At 49.6% G+C, this 20,148-nt stretch overlaps 1 protein-coding gene across 1 annotated transcript in view; it reads right to left on the bottom strand.

Moving 5' to 3' along the window:
• Nucleotides 1-16,091: 16,091 nt before the first annotated feature.
• The window catches only part of POMGNT2 (protein O-linked mannose N-acetylglucosaminyltransferase 2 (beta 1,4-)), a 28,057-nt gene continuing 24,000 nt past the window's right edge, over nt 16,092-20,148 (bottom strand). Inside the window, exon 2 of the mRNA XM_056800405.1 lies at nt 16,092-18,215. Within this exon, the coding sequence (XP_056656383.1) occupies nt 16,366-18,105 (1,740 nt within the window). The 5' untranslated portion in view covers nt 18,106-18,215 and the 3' untranslated portion in view covers nt 16,092-16,365. The remainder of the gene's footprint in view (nt 18,216-20,148) is intronic.

The raw sequence follows: 20,148 nt of genomic DNA, 5'->3' as shown, positions 1-20,148 counted from the left end.
CCCAGATACTGCTCACACTTCCCTTTAGTGGGGCACTTTTAAAAAATAAAATGAGAAAGGTAGACTAGATGATCTCTGAAGTTTTGCTAGCTTTGAATCCTGTGATTTTCTGCCTGGTCCTGCCAAGAATGAGAGGCAACATGGCATAAGAGATAGAGAACTCACCTTAGAGTCAGGAAAGTCTGAGTTCTAGTTCTGCTTCTGGTATATATTAGCTATATGACCTTAGTCCCATCACCTAACCTCCCAGTGGTCCAGGTAAACATACAAGTTTCAGAGCTGGTACAAATCTGCATTGGAAAGAGAATGTCCTCATAAGGGAGTTTCCTGACCCAACATAGATCAAACCAAAAGGCAAACCAGCCAAAGAACCCAAGTTGCACATGACTACAGCTAGGAGTAAACAGCCTGAGCCCCAGGCTGCCCCAGGCACCCCTCCCCAGAGCAAGAAGGGACCTTGAAGACCAGTGCAGGCAGGCCGGGTTCATCAACCTTTTTGTGTGTCAAAGACCCTTTTGGTCAAGGGGTCCCCAAACTTTTTACACAGGGGGCCAGTTCACTGTCCTTCAGACTGTTGGAGGGCCAGACTATAAAAAAAAAAAAGAACAAATCCCTATGCACACGGCACATATCTTATTTTAAAGCAAAAAAAAGGGGGGGGGGGAACAAATACAATATTTAAAATAAAGAACAAGTAAATTTAAAACAACAAACTGATCAGTATTTCAATGGGAGCTCTAGGTCTGCTTTTGGCTAATGAGATGGTCAATGTCGGGTTCCATATTTGTCACTGCTGGCCGTACAAGTGACGCAAGTGTGCATCAGTTAGTCTAGATCTGATTGGAGTTTTCAGATGTTTCATTCTGGAAAAAGTCTATTCACAGACTAAGTGCTGCCAAAGATGGTTGCCATTTTGAGTGCATGGTTCCTGAGATTAGGCTATATCCCAGCTCCGAATCCTTCACAGTTTGGGAAACCTTTTCATAGATATCTTCTCCTGTAGTTGTTCCTTTGATGCTTTGCAGTGCAGCAAGCTGTTCTGTGTCTTCAAAATTGTCATTCGTCCCACAAATAAAAATTAGAAGTTGTACAGAATCACGAACATCATTGCTCTCGTCAAGTGCCAAGGAAAAATAGGAAAGTTTTCTTGTGGAGTTTTGCAAATGCTGATGCAAATTGTCTCCCATTTCTTCAATCCTTTGTGTAATTGTATATCCTGAAAGACTAACTATACTAAATAAGTCTGCCTTTTCTGGACACATCTCTTTGGCAACAGAAAGAAGGCACTCTAACAAATTCTCCTCCACGAATGGTCTGCCAGTGCACACTATTAGCGTGGCAACTTGAAAACTTGCTCACAGTGATGAAATATTTAGCTGCTTCTGCTTCACAAAAGTATTTTGCTGAGTTGTCAATGTATTTGTCAGTTTTAATATTTTATCTTTTCTCATATCTCCGACCAAACAATCATATTTATCTTTATGTTGAGCTTGATAGTGTCGACGCAAATTGCATTCTTTGAACACAGACACCATATTCTGGCATATCAAACACACAGCTCTTTCCTTGTACTGCATGAAAAAGTGATCATAAGTCCTCCACGCTCCCAGGTGACCCTCTCATGCTGTCCAGTACAGAACAGATGCCGATCTTCATTTGTGGAGCGAATTTCCCCTTTGTGGCTTCTATGAAGTGAATAAAATCGTAGATCCAAACTAAACCAACCCTTCAGAAGCTGACCCTTTCCAGGCGCGTCGCCAAACCGAAATGGGAACGATCAGGACGTTGCGGCGGAACGGAAACCCATCAGGAGTGCAGAAAGGGTTCTTCCTCCATCTCTGTATTCCCCAGGGCTCTGCCTGTTGGAGGGAATGAATAAAATAAACATCTCTTGAATGGAATGAATGAGGTGAGATTAATGGTGCAGGAGCATCGCAGGAGGATCTCAGACTGGAGGCTAACCGGAGGGGGACGGCACTAAAGGGCCCCGGGGTGCCAGGAGAGCCAGAGGAGGCAGGAAGGCTCAGGATGAGTAGGTAGGGTGGGGAAGCCCAATCCTTGTTGCTAAGAAGGAGTGAGGAGAGAGGAGAGGGCAGGGCTTCCAGCTGCCATGGAGGAGAGACTCCTGGACCCCAAACCCCCCGGAATCGACCTCGTTTGGGGCTGTGGGAAGGCAGGTGTGCCTGGCAAGGGCACAGAGCTTGAGGGCTTGCCTTGAGAGGGAGGGACTACAGTTTGGTCATTCTGATTTAAAGACGAGGAAAGGCAGGCTCAGAGAGAGAGAAGGAGCCAACATCTCTATCCACTGTCCACTCTATCCACCCAGCTGCCCCCAACAAGACACTTGAAAACCAAGTTTTTGTTGCTGAAAATGATCTGTAAAAACACTCATCTTTACATGTTAAACATCTGGAAATAGAATCTTTAACTGGTTTAAAATCTTCCAAATGAGTTTGGGTGAGTTTCCAACTCATTCATCAAAACTATAAAAATACAGCATTTCCATTTAGTTTGAAAGAAGAATAAGCAGGTATCAGGGAAATTGAAATGTACTAGAGTTTAATTTCACCAAAAACCTATGCATAATTGGTGGATAGGATTTTAGAATAGCGCCATGTTTTAGTGAGCACAGCCAATGATGCGTTTCAGATGTGTCTTGAGGAGGTACCTTTTTTTCAGGAGCAAAAAGCATTAAAAAATAAATTCTCAAAATATAAGACTTAGAAATATCCCTTTAAATCCTCCTGCCACAAAAGATTATCTTGAGATGTTAAAAAATAATGAAACAAATTCCATCGCATTACTCTCGCTAGAAGTATCATCTTAGCAGAGGTCTTTTGCACTATTTTTTTAACCCCTCACCTTCCATCTTGGAATCAGTACTGTGTATTGGCTCCAAGGCCAAGGATAGGGGTGTTGCTAAGTATCAGGATGAAGGTATGTGATCACAGAGGTTGGGGCCGCTGGTGGAGGATGTCGCCGCCCTGCTGTCCCTGCTTGATGGTGAGGAGGTGACCCCGAGCCCTGCTGGGCAGCACTGAAGTCAGCCCTGATGCTCTGAGCCTTGTGCTTCTGGCCACAAACAGAAGCGGGCTGGCTCGGGAGCCCCAAGAGAGGCAGAGCCCGAATGGGTGAGGAGTTGGGTGAAAACGAGTCTCCTATTGCCCATCTGCCCAGAGCAGGAACTGCTGGAAGGCCCTTGGCCTTGGGCAAGGGAATGGCGGTGTCAAGGATGCCCATGGCAAGGGGTTGCCCTGAGAGGGGCTCCTCACTTCTGAGGGAGGTGGGGAGAGTCCCGGATGAGAAGGGGACAGCAGGGGCCCCCTGAGTGTTTGACCAGAGCTGGTTCCGGCCCAATTCCACCTTGTACAGTAGGCTTTTTTGGCCTGTCGAGCTGCTTGGGACTTCCCCTTGAAGGCTACCTTTTACCTGTAGGCACCTATTTATTCACCCATCACCTCCCCATGAGAATGGGGGCTTCCCCGGGGCAGCAGCTATTCCCCCCTTTCTTTTTTATCCCCAGTGACTGGGCTTAGCCTGGCACATAGTTGGTCCTTTAGAAATGTTTATTGATTGATGGCAGCCTGTGGCCCGAAGGAAAGATGGCAAGTCGAGGGGAAGGATGGAATCCTTCCTTTCTTGCCCTTCTCCCCTTTGCTATCTGCCAGGGGAAACCCTTGGGGTCTGCTCATCCCTCATCCTCTGGGAAGACTAAGTGGAGATGAGACGGGGATACTCAGCACCCCAAACTGTAACTGATCCCCTTCCTTTTCTACCTGCCATCCTAAAGATGCTCCATGGCAGACACATCAAAACACCAATTCCCTCAGTCGCCATCAGATTATGAACAATTAATTAAAAAATTTTTTTTTGCTTTCTTGTGTTTAGTCTACAGTAGGAGCTCAGTGACAGCTAGGTGGTACAGCAAATACAGTAGTGAGCCCTGAAGTCAGGAAGACCTGAGTTCAAATCTGACTTCAGACATTTACTAGCTGTGTGACCTTGGGCAAGTCATCTAACCCATCTAACCTCAATTTCTTCATCTATAAACTGCAGGGGTTGGTTTGGTAGCTTATAAGGTCCCTTGGAGCTCCCAATCTAGATTCCTCTGAATTCACAATCCTTTAGCCCTAGAAGATTTATAAAGTACTTTCTTTACACATGAGGGTAGAAGTATAAGAATTATTACTCCCATTTTAAAGGTGAGAAAACTGAGGCACTAAGAGAAGTGAGATGACTTGTTTAATGTCACAGTCAATAAGTAGCATAATCAGGATAGGAGCATCAGCCCCTTGATATGACCCAACTCCCCTGATGGGCTCTCTTGGACTATCCCACAATTGCTCCCTTGAAGGAAGGAATCAATACACTGTGCAATACATTGATTATCATTATAATTTATTATATAATTATATATCAATACACATTACATGTAATAATATATAACAATGAAAAACAGTATAATAAATGTTATATTTATATGATTCATTATAATTATTCATTAAAATTATGCATCATATTATATAATAGTTACTATATTATGTATAATTAGAATAATTATTATCAGTAATAATGTTATTAATAAATATAAGAATCTGATTAAGTTCTTGATTTCACAACATCATTATAAACATGTATACAATACACACATACATATATATGCATGGTACATATTTACATGTTTATGTGTCTATACATATATGTCTATGTATCTATATACATATATGGAGGGATGGAAGAATGGAAGGATGGATAAATGAAGGGGTGGAAGGATGGATGGAAGAATGGATGGGTGGATGAATAGATTAATAGATGGATGGATGGATGGATGAATAAATAGATAGATGGATGGATGGATTAATGGAGGGATGAAAGAATAGATGGATAGATGGATGGATGGATGAATGGATGAATGGAGGGATGAGAGAATGGATGGATGGATGGATGGATGGATGGATGGATGGATGGATGGATGGATAGATGGATGGATGGATGGATGGATGGATAGATAGATGGATGGATGGATGGATGAATGGATGGATGGAAGAATAGATGGATGGATGGATGGATGGATGGATGGATGGATGGAAGAATAGATGGATGGATGGATGAATACACATTTACATTTGGGCTTATCCTGAAAAAGACTGATCTGATCAATGCCAGCAATAAATCTGTAATTATCCTTTGAAAGCAGATTCTCTAATTAAAGCACATTGTCTGCCCAGCTTAATTTCCTGGCTGTTGATCAGGGATTAAAACAAAATCCCAAGCCTCAAAGAAAAGCCAAAATTGAGAAGTCAGCCTTGGCCTTGGATAAGGACCTCACTTCCCTGCCCTTCCTCCATGCCCCATGCCCAGGTCCTTCTCTCCCTCCCTTCCCCAGAGCCCTGGGTGGCTGGATGGGGGAGGAGGAGAGAGACCCAGGCTCCTCTCCCCATCAGGGCTGACTGCCTACATCCCTTTTGAAGTGAGACCGAGAAGGCCCGGCATGAATATTGCATGCAGCGTCTGCAGTGCAGAAGCTCTAATGACTGTAGCCAGGCCAGATATTAATTAAGGAGCCAGCGGTGAGAGGGCACAGACACAGCTGCGGCTGCCATCATCCTCACTTAGCCCAGAGCCCTGACCCAGAGGGGGCCCGGGATGCCTTTCATCTGTTAGGTAATTACCTGGGAGGCTGGAGACAAGCTCTGCCCCAGCCCCCAGGAGCAGGTGGGGGCCCTGATTTAATCAGCAGCCAGTAGCCAGCACACATGGGTTGTGACACCCGCTGTCAGAGCCGCTGTCTGCCAGGAAACCTTTTAGAAAGGGCACAAGGAACCCTATCTGCTCATGCACTGAGCACTGGGGGAGAATGTCGCAATAGAACCAGAGGGAATCAGGGGAAAAGCTAGGGAGAGAGTCGGGGTGGTGCTCTGAACAGGGTACTTTACTTGGGGGGCAGGACCTGAGTTCAAATCATGCTCCAGACACTTAACAGCTCTGTGATCCTGGGCAAATAACTTAATGGCTCTCAACCTCCATTTCTTCCTGTGTAAATTGGGAATAGAATCGCTGCCTCTCAGAGGTGTGAGGTTCAAATGAAAGGACATACAACGCATTGCAAACCTTAAACTATTCTATTCGTGCTAGCATGGACAAGAAGGGCATCTACCCCTTCATGGCTGGCGTGGGTCCCTTCCCATCAGGATGGTGCCATTTCATCCAGGGCAATGGCCCCCACCAGAGTGGGGAAGCTCCGGATTATTCTCTGGTCCAGGGGAGGAGCAACATGTGTGGATCATTTCATTGGATGGTTCAATAAGGCCAGGAAGGGCAGGAAGAGGAGCCCTTTCTCTTCCCATGTTTTTGGTTGGTGCTCCACAAATATTTGTTGATCGACAGCACCCAAAGGAATGATGGCAAGTCAAGGGGGAGGATGGAATCCTTCCTCTCTTCCCTCCTCCCCTTTGCTATCTGCCAGGGGAAACCCTTTGGGTCCCTCCTCCCTCATCTAAAGAGCCCTCAAGCTCAATCCTCTGGGAAGACTAAGTGGAGATGAGAGCCCAGACTGTATCCAAGCGCCCTCTTTTCCCACCGACCATCCTGAGGACAAATGGCCATTTTTTTTAATCATCCTCTATGGGCCCTCTATGATCTCTGTTTAACAGAAGAGGAAAGAGGCTGAGAGAGGACCCAGAGCTGGAAAGTGTCCAAGGCAGGATGTGACTTTGTCTTCTTGATTCCAGGTAGAGCATCCTCTCTGTCCTGGTTTGGACTAGCTCGCGTTCCAGGGGCACAAGCTGATGAACCGAGAAGGACTTTAGAGAGGATCTAATCCAGAGTTCTTGGCTGGGGGCCCATCGGGGGGAGGAATTTTTAAGAACTGATAACTCTTCCAATGTATTGGTTTCTTTATGTCCTATATTTAACCTATGAGAGACCATGGCTGAGACTCAGTTGGGCTCGGCAGATGTGGTGGGCTATTGCATGGATTTATTGCCACCCTGTGAGACCTGTGAGAGGGTGGACTTGGCCTGGCCCAGTTCTTTTCTCTGGAAGAGTGGGTGACCCTTTGTGCCACCCTGCCTTACTTCCATCCACTCATGAGACATCACCCTCGCGACGTCATCAACCCTCTTTGAAAACAAAGGATAAGCCACAAGGGAAGGTCTCCTCGACATGCCATTCATGCCACTTCCTCTGCCCCATTTGTCTTTGTTTGCTGTTCTGGACAACCCCAGCCCACAGTGCCAACAGAAGGGGATTCCCTTTAGGATGATCCAGTAAGGGCGAGATCCTGCCAGAGGCTCCCTTTTGCAAATGGCCCCAGGCTGACTTTCTCAAGCTGTGACACACTATAGGACCTCCCCAAACAGATCCCGAATCACTCACTGGTTCAGCCTAACCATCCACGCAGGAAAAGGCAAGTGGATAAAGAGCATGTCTTGTCCGGGTCATGAGGGTGAGAGGAGTAAATCAGCCATTGATCTAGACCATCAGTGCACAGAATTGGGACAAATTCTGTTCTGAACTAAATAGGAGGAAAAGGCAGGCTGGACTGTGATGGGAAACTAAATGTTTAATGACTCCAAGAGAGTCCCTGAAACAAAAACAGTCTTTCAAATACCAATATGGGATTGGGATTGGGATTTGGACTGGGACTGGGATTGGGATTGGAAGACCAAACTCTCCAAGGAATCAAGACTGAGGATCACCTGGATAGGATAAATGGGTCCCACCCCTATCATTGCTTTCAAAGCCCCAGGCATATACGCCAGTGGTTTCCAAAGTGGAAGTCAGTAGCATGTTCCAGGGATGTTATTATTTGTCTGGTGGGTGAGATGATTGATCCATAAATATTTATTAGGAGGGAAGCTGGGTGGCCCAGTGGATCGAGAGCCAGGCCTAGAGATGGAAGGTTCTGGGTACAAATCTGGCTTCAGACATGTCGTAGCTGTGTGACCTTGGGCAAGTCACTGAATCCTATTGCCTAGCCCACTGCTCTTCTGCCTAGGAATGGATATTTGGTATAGATTAGAAGACAGAAGGTAAGGGTTTAAACATTTTTTCCAAGGAATATAGCATCATTGAGCTGCCCTGAGACATGGTGCTAATGTGCCAATGAAGGGTTATATTAATAAGCAATTTTCTGAATTTAGATGATTTGGGTTTGAATACGGTGGTAGCCCAAAGTAAATCCATTAATTACTCTGGGACTGTTCCTCATCTGTAAAATGAGGTGATTATAAACTACGTGGCCTCTATGAGTCCTTCTAGTTTGAAATCTCTGGGCTTTACTTTCCTCATCTGTAAGCCAATTATATGAGATTACTTGAACCTCTGCCTCAGTTTCCTCATCTGTTAAATGGAGGGTTTGGATAAGATGGCGTCAAAGGTCCCTTCCAACCCTAAACCTGTGATACTATAATAAAGGTTTAGCATCATCATTGAGCTGTTAGAGACTGGCTAGCCTAACTCCTTTGTTCTGCAGAAGATCTGAGATCCCCAAGAGGTCCCATGCCTTGCCCAAACATCACACCGGTAGCAGTTAGCAGAGCTGGGATTCCACAGTGGGTCTTTGTCTGGAAGTCTCGTCTTTGCCCCACTCTACCATGCAGAATGGAAAGGTCCCAGAGGCAGAAGGCAAGGGGGAAAGAGGCAGCCTTGGAATCGGAGAGCCTCCTGCAGAGCCTGCTATTGGAAGGAGTCATTAAGTGGCCCCAGAACACAGGAGCCCCATTTTCCTGAGCTGTCAAGATTCTGCTGAGCTGAGGAAGCCATGCCAGTTCTACTTTTTGTTTCCAAACTCAAACAATGGCTTATAAAAGGAATTCCTTTCCCTTGGAAGCCAGAGCAAGTGACACACTTTTATTTGCCTGTTAGATCTTTGAATGTGGATTTTTGTTTGTTTGTTTTGCCTTTTAAGCCTCATCTAGCAAACTTTTCTCTGCATCTGGAGCCCAGGATGCTAGGAGGAAAGGAGCGAGGCTACTGACTGAAAAGAAATCCCCCTTTCCAGGCCAGAGGCCCAAGCTGTCTTTTCCACGTTTTCCTGACTCTGGAGGATTTCTCTGAGCTGCAGTCATTTAAACATGGCTCTTATTTCCATGGTGCTTTACAGCGTGCAGGAACTGGAACCCTGTGACCCAGGGAACCAAGGAGATGGATATTCCTGTTTTGCAGATGATAAAACGGAAGCTTCTCAGCATACACTAATAGTGACTTTAATCCAGCTCCCTCTTTTCATTTGTGAGGTGGGGATCTATGCGTGTGGAATGCCATATTGCTATTATGAGGTCTCCATGTTGGTTCATTTGGCTTCATGGTTTTTTCTTTGTTACAAGAAAAGCCACTTGTGGGAGGAGAGAATCTGGGGGTTGGAGGAAGCATATCCAGAAGTTACTATGATGTACAAAGAAAAAAATCAACATAAGCTCAAATCTTCAGAAAGGAAGTGTTGCTTTTGTTTGGAAAACCCCTCCAAGAGATGGCAAGTCCCAGATCTGAGCCATAATCTTAGAGGGATTGGGTGCTAGGGCAGTGTAGTGACCCAGTGCTGCCTAAGATGGCTCTCTGTCTCTCTGTCTCTCCCTCTCTCTCTGTCTGTCTCTCTCCTTCTCCATATACATATACATTTAGAGGTACACATATATATCTAATATAAATATATAGATATTTCTATATATGTATTTGTGCCTATCTATTCATCCATCCATCTATCTATCTATCTATCTATCTATCTATCTATCTATCTATCTATCCGTCCGTCTGTCCGTCTATCTCTCTCTCTATCTATCTCTATCCATCTATCTATCTATCTATCTATCTATCTATCTATCTATCTATCGATCGATCGATCGATCTATCTATCTATCTATCTATCTATCTATCTATCTATCTATCTATCTATCTGTCTGTCCGTCTGTCCGTCTATCTCTCTCTCTCTATCTCTATCCATCTATCTATCTCTCTATCTATCTATCTATCTATCTATCTATCTATCTATCTATCTATCCATCCATCCATCCATCCATTCATCCATCTATCCATCCATCCATCTATCATCTATCTCAGAGGGATTAGATTTCATTCCATTCAGTCTTTTTCTTCTTAGTCTTTTTCTTCTGAGGGAGGATGCCCAAGAGGCCACAGGAGGATGACCTAGGACACACACACTATGTCATAGTCTCCTCAGGGAGGGCTAAAGTATTTGGATATGAAACGACTCTTCCTGGAAGCATCTTGCATTTTCCAGGAGGACCACGGGGTTGAGTCAATGGGGAGTCTTCATCCTTTGGGTATCTTGGATCCCTTACGTGGGCAGTCTGGTGAAGTCTATGAACCGCTTCTCAGAAGAAGGTTTTTAAACCCATAAGATCCAATATATAGGATTATTAAAGAAACCAAAGGTTGGTAAAAATAAAGATATTATATTTTTTTCTCCTTCCAGGCTCATGGATGCTCAGCAATCTCTCCCTGGACCTCCAAAGTTAAAAGCTCTGGGTATACTGTAGAAGATCCCATGGTCATCCTATCCAACCTCTTCATTTTATTTTTTTGGAATTGGAAATTTTTGTTTAATTAATTAATTTAGAATATCCCTTCATTTTACAGATGAGGAAACTGAAGCCATAGAGGTTAGGTGATTTCCCCAAGGTCATGCAGGTAGCAAGAATCACATCAGGACTTAAATGCAAGCCCTTTGGCTCTAGAGCCAATGTCCTTTGGTCTCACTGATTTATAATTATAGGTTTGGAGCTGGAAGGATCCTTAGAGGTCATCTACTCCAACCTCTCAATTTACAGACAAGAAAACTGAGGCTTGGAGAGATGTTTTAAGGCATAAATACTAATACAAATAAATAAATAAAATACAAAGTGATTTGCTCAATCAGGATTTGAACCCAGATTCTTGGATTCTATATCATGCTACTCCATGGGATTAATGGCCAAGGGTACAATTCAGACATCAGGAGAAAGGTTGAGATTTTTAAAAAATCTCCAGGAGGAGGGCTTTCCTGAAATTGTTCACCACAACCACTGAGGCCCCTGATCTATTTTCTCTGGAAAATCCATTTTCCAAGTGTAAGATATATGTGATTGGTAACAGGGATCTAGGCCACCTAGAGTCCACGGAGAGATTAATTTTTTACTTTCTGGCTCCCTTTGTGAGGAGCGGAAGGCGAGCCATGTGTGGAGATTGATTTGCCTCTTCCCCAGGCTATCTCCAAGAGGAATATTGGCCAAGAACTTAGCACACCTCCAATTCTGGCCACCTGGGGATCCGGCCTTTTGGGGCCCAGGATCAATGCCACTTTTCCTGATCAAGGGGTGGCTCGCTTACATTTATCGTCACCCCCTTAGGTCCTGCCCATGAAACCCTGGTCACACAGAGGACCATCTGGAATAGCTATTAAACCTCTCTATTCAATGTCAGCATTAAGTAGAAATGGGCAAGGCTTTGCAAGTGTGGGGAAGCAATAGAACTCATTGGGCGAGAAGTGGGCCCCAACTCAGGGGGGATGCATGGGTGGAAAGGTGAGAGCCGCTGGGAAGGGTCGAATGGCCACATTTCCCAACTGTCCTGAATATGGGAAGGAGGCTGATGGGTTGGAGATAATGCCAGGGTTATGACGGGGGGGGGGGGGGGGAGATTAGAAGGATGATGATGCCTTTGGCAGACATAGGAAGTTGGGAAGAGAGCAGGGTTTATGGAGACATGAATGAGCGCCATGTTGGTTATGTTGAGTTTCCTGGATGTAACTGGGAAATCCAGTGTCTAGTAGGCAATGGGTGAAATGGGATCATGATGGTGATAGAAAGCTCTTGGAACAGATTGGGGCTGATCCATAGCCCTCTATATGTAGACATACACGCATGCATATATCTAGACACACAGGTATCTACATGTGTATACATGTATGTACACAATAAAACACATGTGTATATGTGCATAGATACCAACAGTTATACATATGAAGGGAACCGAGAGCTCAGTGCATCAAAACTCAGAGAGGAAAGAGGATTCAGGAAGAGAGGCTCAATAATATCTAATGAAGAATCTATGTACTTGGGTATGAACATATATTCCTCCCCCCTCCACCTTGAGGTGGTTAAAAATTAATCTATAATATATTACATATAATCATACATAATTAATAATTTGTTTATTATTAATTAATTATAATTATATATAATATATATATTTTAATATTTTTGTCCTTTCTAACCCTTGTGGTCCACACAATGCCTGGCACACCCACAGGGAGCCTCAGTTTTCTCACCTGTAAAATGGGGATAATACTAATGCCTTTCCATTGGGTGGCCGTTAGGGACAAATGAGATAATGTATTGCAAGGCGTTCAGAGGAAGATGGAAGAAGTACTCAAGGAACAGCAATAAGGCTAGTGTAGCTGAGCCAGACTAGAGAGAGGACAAAAAGGTGTAAGAAGATTGGAAAGGTAGGAATGGACCTGCTGACTAAGGTCTTTAAAAGCCAAAACGAGGATTTTCTATGTGATCTTGGAGACAATAGAGAGCCGCTGGAATTGTGGTCAGAGCTGAACTTTGGGGAAAGCCACTTTCACAGAGGGATGGCGAGTGGATTGGAATGGGGAGACCCACTTACAAGCTACTGTGATCTAGGCAGGAGGGGATGAGGGTTCCCAGTGGGGAGGGCAGCATCGGAGGAGAGAAGGAGAACGAGATTTGGCCACGGATTAGACACTGCAGCTGATGGCTCATGAGCAGTCGGGGGACAGGACGCCTGGCTTCCTGGGAGGAATGGGAGGTTCTCCAGAGGAACAAAGCATAAAACAAAGGAACAAAGGTTTGGACAAAGCAGGGTTTGAGGGGAAAGCAATGAGTTCTGTTCTGGCTGCGTCAAGTTCCAGAAGTCTATCGAACATCCAGTTGTGGGGGTCAGAGGCAGTTGAGGGGATGAGATGGGGTTGGAAGACCAGGGTTGGGTAAACTGATCGGACAGCATCTGCAGAGGATCACTGAAGCCACAGGAGTGGCTGGGATCACCAAGCAAGACAGAAGGAAGAAGAGAGGAGAGGGCCTGGGAGGGGAAACGTCTGCCGTTCATGGGCACCACGAGGTGGAAGAGGAAGAAAGAGCCCGAGAAGGCACAGGTGGATGGGCAGGAGACAAGTCCTGGAGAGCCAGCAAGAGGAAGTGCCCAGAACGGTGGCCCATCGTGTAGAAAGTTGGAGATTAAATCAGCCCGTCAGTCCATAAACATTGATTAAGCCCCTACTCTATGTCAAGAACATGCTCCACTCAGCAGGGCGGAGGGTGCCGGGCGGCAATACGGATGCAGCCTCACAGGATGGGTTCCTAATGAGGAGGTTCCAGGAGGGATGGTGGAGTCCAGGCCAAAGGAGAGTAGCCCGGCAGGAGGAGGAAAGGCCAGTAGATTCCAGCCCTCTCGTGCATAAAGCAGGAGAGCCTGGCTGGATTTCTTTCCCTTCCTTTCACCCCTTTGGGGTATAGGTTCACGACGGCAGGGGGGGGGTTGGATTTTGAGGTCAAAGGATCTGGTTTTGTTCATTTTAGCTTATATCCTCTCATCATTCCAAATCGTTTTCCATAATGGCCATCTCCATAGGATCATAGCAACAGCCTGCATTTGCATAGCCTTTAGGAGGCTTTCCAAGGGACCAGGGACTACAGCCCTGAAGGTAGGTGGTATTATTGGCTTCCTTCTACCCCGAAGAAAGCAAAGCCCAAAAGCCTATGATTTTCCTAGCCTTGCACAGCTCTTTCAGAAGCAGGACTCAAACCTGGCTCTCTGACGCTCTGCAATGCTGCCTGTCCACGGCCAACCACTTCTTGCTCCCCCCGAAGCCTCATTCCAAGATAGGACGTGCCACAGAGTGGGCTTAGGGCTGCTGGCGAAGGCCTCAGACCCCAGGCTGAAGCTTGGATGGGTCTGGGGAAGATGTGGCCTTCATTCTGATTATGGTTGGGCCCAGCCGACGCTGTCTCATGGATCTGATCTCCAGAATTAACCAAATGGAAAACAGCTCATGGCTGAGGAGCTGGCGGGCCGTGGGATTCATGGAGATGCTGGACACCATCTGAAGCTAGAAGTTGTGCCCAGAGCCGCCTCTGGGACAGATCTCTCCCTGGGCATCCGCGGCCCTGCCGCCTCCTCTCCCGCCATCCTCAGAAATCTCAGCTCGGCAGCACGTCAGCTCCTCCCTTGGGATCCCACCCTCCCCAGCCCCATGCTGGACAACAGAGGTGAATGGAACAGAGACAAGAGGGGCTCGAGGACATCGCTCTGCCCTTGCCAGTCCCCTGGCTAGGTCCCACGCTGGGAGCCCCGGGATGTACCCAAGGACCAACGGGCTACATTTTAACGTGAAATTAGGCCAAATGCTATTACTAACTCCCCTGTCGTGGTGAGTCTGCTCCCGCTCCCTCCTCGGCGTGTCAGTCGAGTGGCGACTTCTAGAAGTCCCCTGAGAAGCTAGAGAACATCGGAGGGGCCGGCAGGGAGGGTCCTGAGAGCGGGTCAAAGGAGAACCAGTTCCAAGAACCGGAGGCGTGTGTGGGGAGATGAGACTTGGGTCAAGGGTTGGCCGTCTCAGGAAGAGGGATCAGATTGTCCTGTGCCGCCCTCAAAGGCAGAACAAGATGTTCTGGCTGGAAGCTGCCCAGACAGATTTAGGCTCGACATCAGGAAAAGCTTCCCAGTTCTGAAGCAGAGGCCTGCCTGGGGAGGTGGCCAGCAGAAGGTGGACATGTGACCATGTATCAGTGGGGGGGGCATTTAGGGGCTCAACAACTTTCTAACAATTCTGACATTCTGATGCTCTTCAGAGGGAGGCAGTTCTGGGCTCTTAAACAGCTAATGGGGGAAAGGAGCCTGAGCAAGCCTGTCCTCCCTCCCTGAAGGGGCCCAAGGCCTAGCCTGGCATCTCAGGAGCAGCCGCATGAAATTCGGACTCTTTGGTGGGGACGAGGGTACTGCAGAACCACTGGGGGCCTCCCGGTCAGAACAGCCTCCAGAACAGGACTTGCGAGTCCATGACGCTCCTTGGAACGCCCAAAGCACCCAGCTCATGTAACGGCTGCAATACTGGACAAGAACGCTGGCTTTGGAATCGGGTTCTGATCTGAGCTCTACCACATTCTTTGGGTCACTTGGCTGTTTTTTTCTTTAATCCTCATCTTCCACCTTAGAATCAGTGTTTGTTCCAAGGTGAAAGAGAGGTAAGGGCCAGGCAATGGGAGTTAAATGACTTGCTCAGGGTCCCACAAATTTGAACCCAAGACCTCCTGTCTCCAGCCACCTCGCTGCCACTGACTTTGGGATATCTGAACCACTCTGGGCCTCCACTTTCTGATTTGTAAAACGAAGGGGTTGGATGTGGGTCCTGTCTAGCCCTTCTGTCCTGTAAATATGGGAAGGAGACGAACCTGTGCAGAGTCCCTAGAATGACCCACTTGATGGAGACCGTTCAGGCCCGAGCCCTGAAGCCTCTGGGCCTTGGTTGCCGGGGTACCCACCAAAGCCAGCCGTTGTCCTAGCGATGCTCGCTCCAGAGCGGCTCATCCTCCGCTTCAACAAAAACCCTCAGCTCAGCCAAGATGGAGGAAAACCAACCCACTCCCTTTGGGAATAACCCTCGTTTTTTAGGTTTACCCAGTGCCTTCCTCGCGATGAGGGCCCTGTCAGAGAGGCTGGCTGTGTAGGCATCGCCCCCATCTTTTGGAGGAGGCGGCTCCAGAGCTCGAGATGCAACCCAGAGGCCTCAGGTCTTCCCATGACAGCCCACTTTGAAGAAGGGAAACAGGCCTTTTCCAGTCCCCTTCCCTGAGACCCCCAAAGCTCAGCAAAAACATCACCTCCTCCATGAAGCTTTCTGGATGACTCCCCTGCCCCCCCCAACTGCTAGTGCCTCCCCCCGAAGCTCCCCTGTACGGACTCTCTGGTGTATCCCACGGAATCCTGGAGGTAGGGACCGGCTCGGGTTTCAGCATCCCAAGAACCTAGCACTTAATAGTGCCGGCTGAGTCAGGAGCCCCGGGTTCCCATCCCACTCTGTAGACCCCCGATCCCCCCTCCTGAGCCCCTGAAGAAAAAGGCGTGGGTTGATGCTCATAACCATTTATTGAATGTCTCAACAACACATCCTTAAGTAGGATTCGGGTAAATTTCACAATGAAAGAAGCTAATGAAATACTCCACATAACCACCCACAGTCCCCAGACCTACGCAGGGCTCGAACCCCCTACTTCACCTTCCCAGGACTACGGACACTCGATGGCGATGGTGGCGGGGAGGGGGCGGGGGTTCCACCGAGCACTGGCACAGTCAAGAACACACACAGTAAATGCAGAGGACCACGGAGGCACTAATGGGGGGCTACGTGCTACACACCAGCACGTCGGCAAAGGGGCCCAGCAGGTTCCGGCCGAAGATGCAGCGGATCCAGACCAGGTAGGTGGTGAAGGGCTTGATGTTGTCGGCGAAGGTGTGGTTCTGGTGGTTGAGGATGTAAGGCATGTACGCGTTCTCGCCCTGCTCCTGGATCCACACCTCGTACTGCACGTCCTTCACCTTCAGGAACTTGAGGTTCCACGGCACCTGCCACGACACGCTCAGCCGGGCCTGCGAGGCCCCCTGCACCGAGGCCCGGCAGCGGGCCTCCTTCACCTTGCTCGGGTACAGGCCGCCAGGGGTCTGGGGGTCCCCGGGGCCCGGCCTGGCCCTCCCCGCCCCCCGGATGGTCTGGAGGAGGGACGGGATGTCCACCTTGGTGTCCTGGTAGATGCGGAAGAGCCACTCGGGGTTGCGGCAGCACAGGTGCCGGGGGACCTCTCGGCTCTTCAGGATGCGCTCCTGCTCGGCCCGGTCCAGGTGGGCGATGCCCCCCTGGTCCCAGGGCCGGTCGGGGTGGGTGACCGTGTTCTCCTGCTTGGTGTTCTGCCACGCCACGTAGTGGAGGTCCATGTGGGGAAGGCCGGCCAGAGTCTTGTAGGGGGTGTAGTGGTCGGGGTTGACGGCATAGGGGAAGAGCTCCACCACCGTGGCGCCGCGGGGCAGGAAGAGCGCCGTGACCAGCTGGGCACCGTGCACGCTGACCAGCATGGAGGCGCCCCCCACCAGCCGCACCACGTCGGCGAACGTGTGGTCCTCGAGCGACACCGTGACGGTCTTCATGCGGAACTCCTGGGCCAGGGCCAGCAGCAGCTCGGCCTCGTTCAGGATGAGCCGGTTGACGGTGCGGCTGAACACCACGATGTAGCCCTCGCCCCGGGGGGGGCCCTTCCCCGCCGTCGCGTTCAGCCTCTCCGCCACGAAGCCGGCGAAGCGCCGGATCTCGACGCCCGACACCAGGATGCTGGCCTTGGGGCCCTGCGGCTGCACGAAGCCGTACTGGTACCAGGTGGTGGCCTTGGACAGCCCCACGTAGGCCTGCGAGAAGCAGAGCAGCCGGCCCAGGCCGCCCAGGTGCTCGCGCATCAGCGGCGCGTGCGGGCTCAGCAGCCGGTACAGGTCGAAGTGGGGCCCCGGCGGGCGGCCCTCCATGAAGAGCAGCCGCGCCTCGGGGCCCAGGCCCGGGAACTGGCGCATGGTGTAGAACACGGGCAGCAGGTCGTCGTGGAAGACGTGCATGAGGTTGTCGGGGTTGAAGCGGTTGGCGATGAGCACCGCCTCGGACACGAACCTCGGCCGGGGCAGGGCGCGCAGGGCGCCGGCCGGCAGCTCCACGAAGTTGAAGTACTGGGCGCTGTGGTCCTCCACCGAGGACAGGTCCAGGAGGGCCGGCTGGAAGCGGCGCGGGCCCAGGCTGGGCAGCATCACCGACGCGTTGCCGTGGAAGAAGACGAACTCCCCGGCCTCGGTGGAGTAGCACAAGGCCTGGAAGCGGCACAGGCGGTCGGTGTGCGTGCGCCCCGTGCACACCATGCGCGTGCCCTCCTCCTCCAGGGCCTGCACCGCCGCCTCGTAGTCGGCCTCCGGCGAGGGCTCCCGGGCCCCGCGGCCCAGCGCCAGCGCCTCCTCCAGCGTGGACGCGTGCTCCCGGAGCCGCACATGCTTCCACAGCACCGCCGCCAGGATGGACACCAGCAGAGCGTTGAACACGGCCGCGATGTTCATCCTGCCGCCGCCGCCGCCGCCTCGCTTAGTAGGACGGGGGGCACAGGGTGGAGCCGGGCAGTGGGGGCGCACCGTCCATCTCCTCAGGCATGGCAAGAAGTAGCAGAGACCTGGAAGGACACACAGAGAGGCAAGCAGGGTTAGAGACCAACAGGGCCCGAGGAGCTCAGGTCCGCCACCCGCGCCCGGCCTCGATCTGCCCCAATTCCCCACCTGACCTGGCCCAGCAGGGCGCAGCGAGACCCTCGTAAGGGAGCCCCGGCAGAGGCGCGCGCGCGCAAATGAAGGCTTTGGACGACTTTACTTGCAGCCGACCCATTTCCCCGGAAGCCCTGTTTCCGTATCTTATCGAGGAAGGGTCCCCCGGCTCTGCCCCCACGCCAAGGGCCAAGGCTCCCTCCAAATCGGTTCGGAAGCTTCAGTCTCAGGACACAGCAAGAGCTCAGCGCGGAGCCCAACGCCACAACGTCCCCGCTGAAAGGGCCCTGGAGGTGGTCGGAAGCCCCAAACCGTTGTACACGTTGGTGCTAACACGCTGCCCCAAAGCCTCCCAGCATCACCCCTGATGCACGGAAGCAGCATTCACCCAGCCGGCGTCCGAGTAACCCTAACCGTGTGAGCAAATGGAGGGGGCTCTTGGCTCTCAACGTGGCCCAGGGCTTCCCTTCTGAGCCCGCCTCCTCATGTCACTCGAGGCCTGAATGAGATGCCCCCTACGGCCCCTCCAGCTCTAAATCTGCAGTCTGATCCTTTCCATTTTCTGGATGAAGATGGGGTGGCGGGTACCTATGAAGGAAGGCCACCCCCACCCCCCGGAAGTGACAGATCTGGGATGGAGACCCAGTTCTTTGCTGCCATTTCCCCTCAGAACAGTGAACAGCACAGTAATCTGTATCCAACAGGTGCTGGATAAATGTTAGGGCTCAATGATGTTTTCAATGGAAGCTGCCAGAATGCCACAAGTCCAGGGCCTTCTCCATGAAGAAAACAGTTTCTCTGTATTTGCAAGGGGCCAAAACCCCAGAGTGCCAGGGCCGGCCCACAACATGGCCTATGACTGAGAAAGGCATTTACAAGCCCCATCACAAAGGGGACGGTTTATCTGCTACACATATGCTGGATTCCTCAACCAGAGCTTCCGAGATTCTCCAGACAGCTGCCTTGTGGCAGGATGCCAGGCCCAGGCTCTCCCTCATCGTGGAAGTACCACAGCGTGGGACAGAGGCTCTCAGTGTTACCAGGAATCCTACATTTTCAGAGCTGGGAAGGATCATGGAAATCATTGGTCTGGAGCGGAAGGGATCTGGACATCTTCTCCATCCCCTCTTAATTCTAGTGCCTGTCCCTCAATTATTTCCTGATTATTCTGTCTATGACAGACTTACTTTGCATATATTTGTCTACAAGTCTTTCCTGTGAGATTTAAGCTCTTTGAGGGCAGGGATTGCCTTTTGCCTCCTTTTTGTACCCCCAAGGCTTAGCATGGTATAGAGTAGGTGTGAGATGTTTACTGAATATTAATTAGTATTACTATCCACTAATAACTAATCATTAATAATCTATTATTGATTGACCTCAAATGTCTCCTTTTACAGATGAACAAACTGAGGCTCAAGGGCAGGCACAAAGCTAAGAAACAGCGAGGCTAACATCTGAATTCAGATATTAGAGCATTATTTTACAGGGGAAGGAACACGAGGCCCCAAGATGAGAAGGAGCTGGCCTAAGGTCACAGGATGAATTGACTACAGAGCTGATAGCAGAACCAGAACGTCCTCAATCCCAAATGGCAAGCGGAATCCATGACCCTCTTCTCACAGCCTAGCCAAGAAGAATGAAGGGAAGTGCCGGCGTTGCAGTCTGAGATTCTTTTCCATTCTAAGATTTCATATGGAACCTCTTCCCACCTCCCCAAGGAAGGGAAAAATTATTTCAATAATAAAAAATCCCAACAATCATCTTCAATAAATCCCCGCTGCCTTCTTTTGGCAACAGTGCACACCCAGGGGCTTGTCAGTACACATCTGGCTCTCTGCCAGGTGC

The sequence above is a fragment of the Monodelphis domestica genome, chromosome 5, assembly GCF_027887165.1.
Source record: "Monodelphis domestica isolate mMonDom1 chromosome 5, mMonDom1.pri, whole genome shotgun sequence".
In the NCBI taxonomy this organism is placed as follows: Eukaryota; Metazoa; Chordata; class Mammalia; order Didelphimorphia; family Didelphidae; genus Monodelphis; species Monodelphis domestica.
The sequence above is the reverse complement of the archived record's forward strand: the minus strand, read 5'-3'. Positions and strand labels throughout refer to the sequence as shown.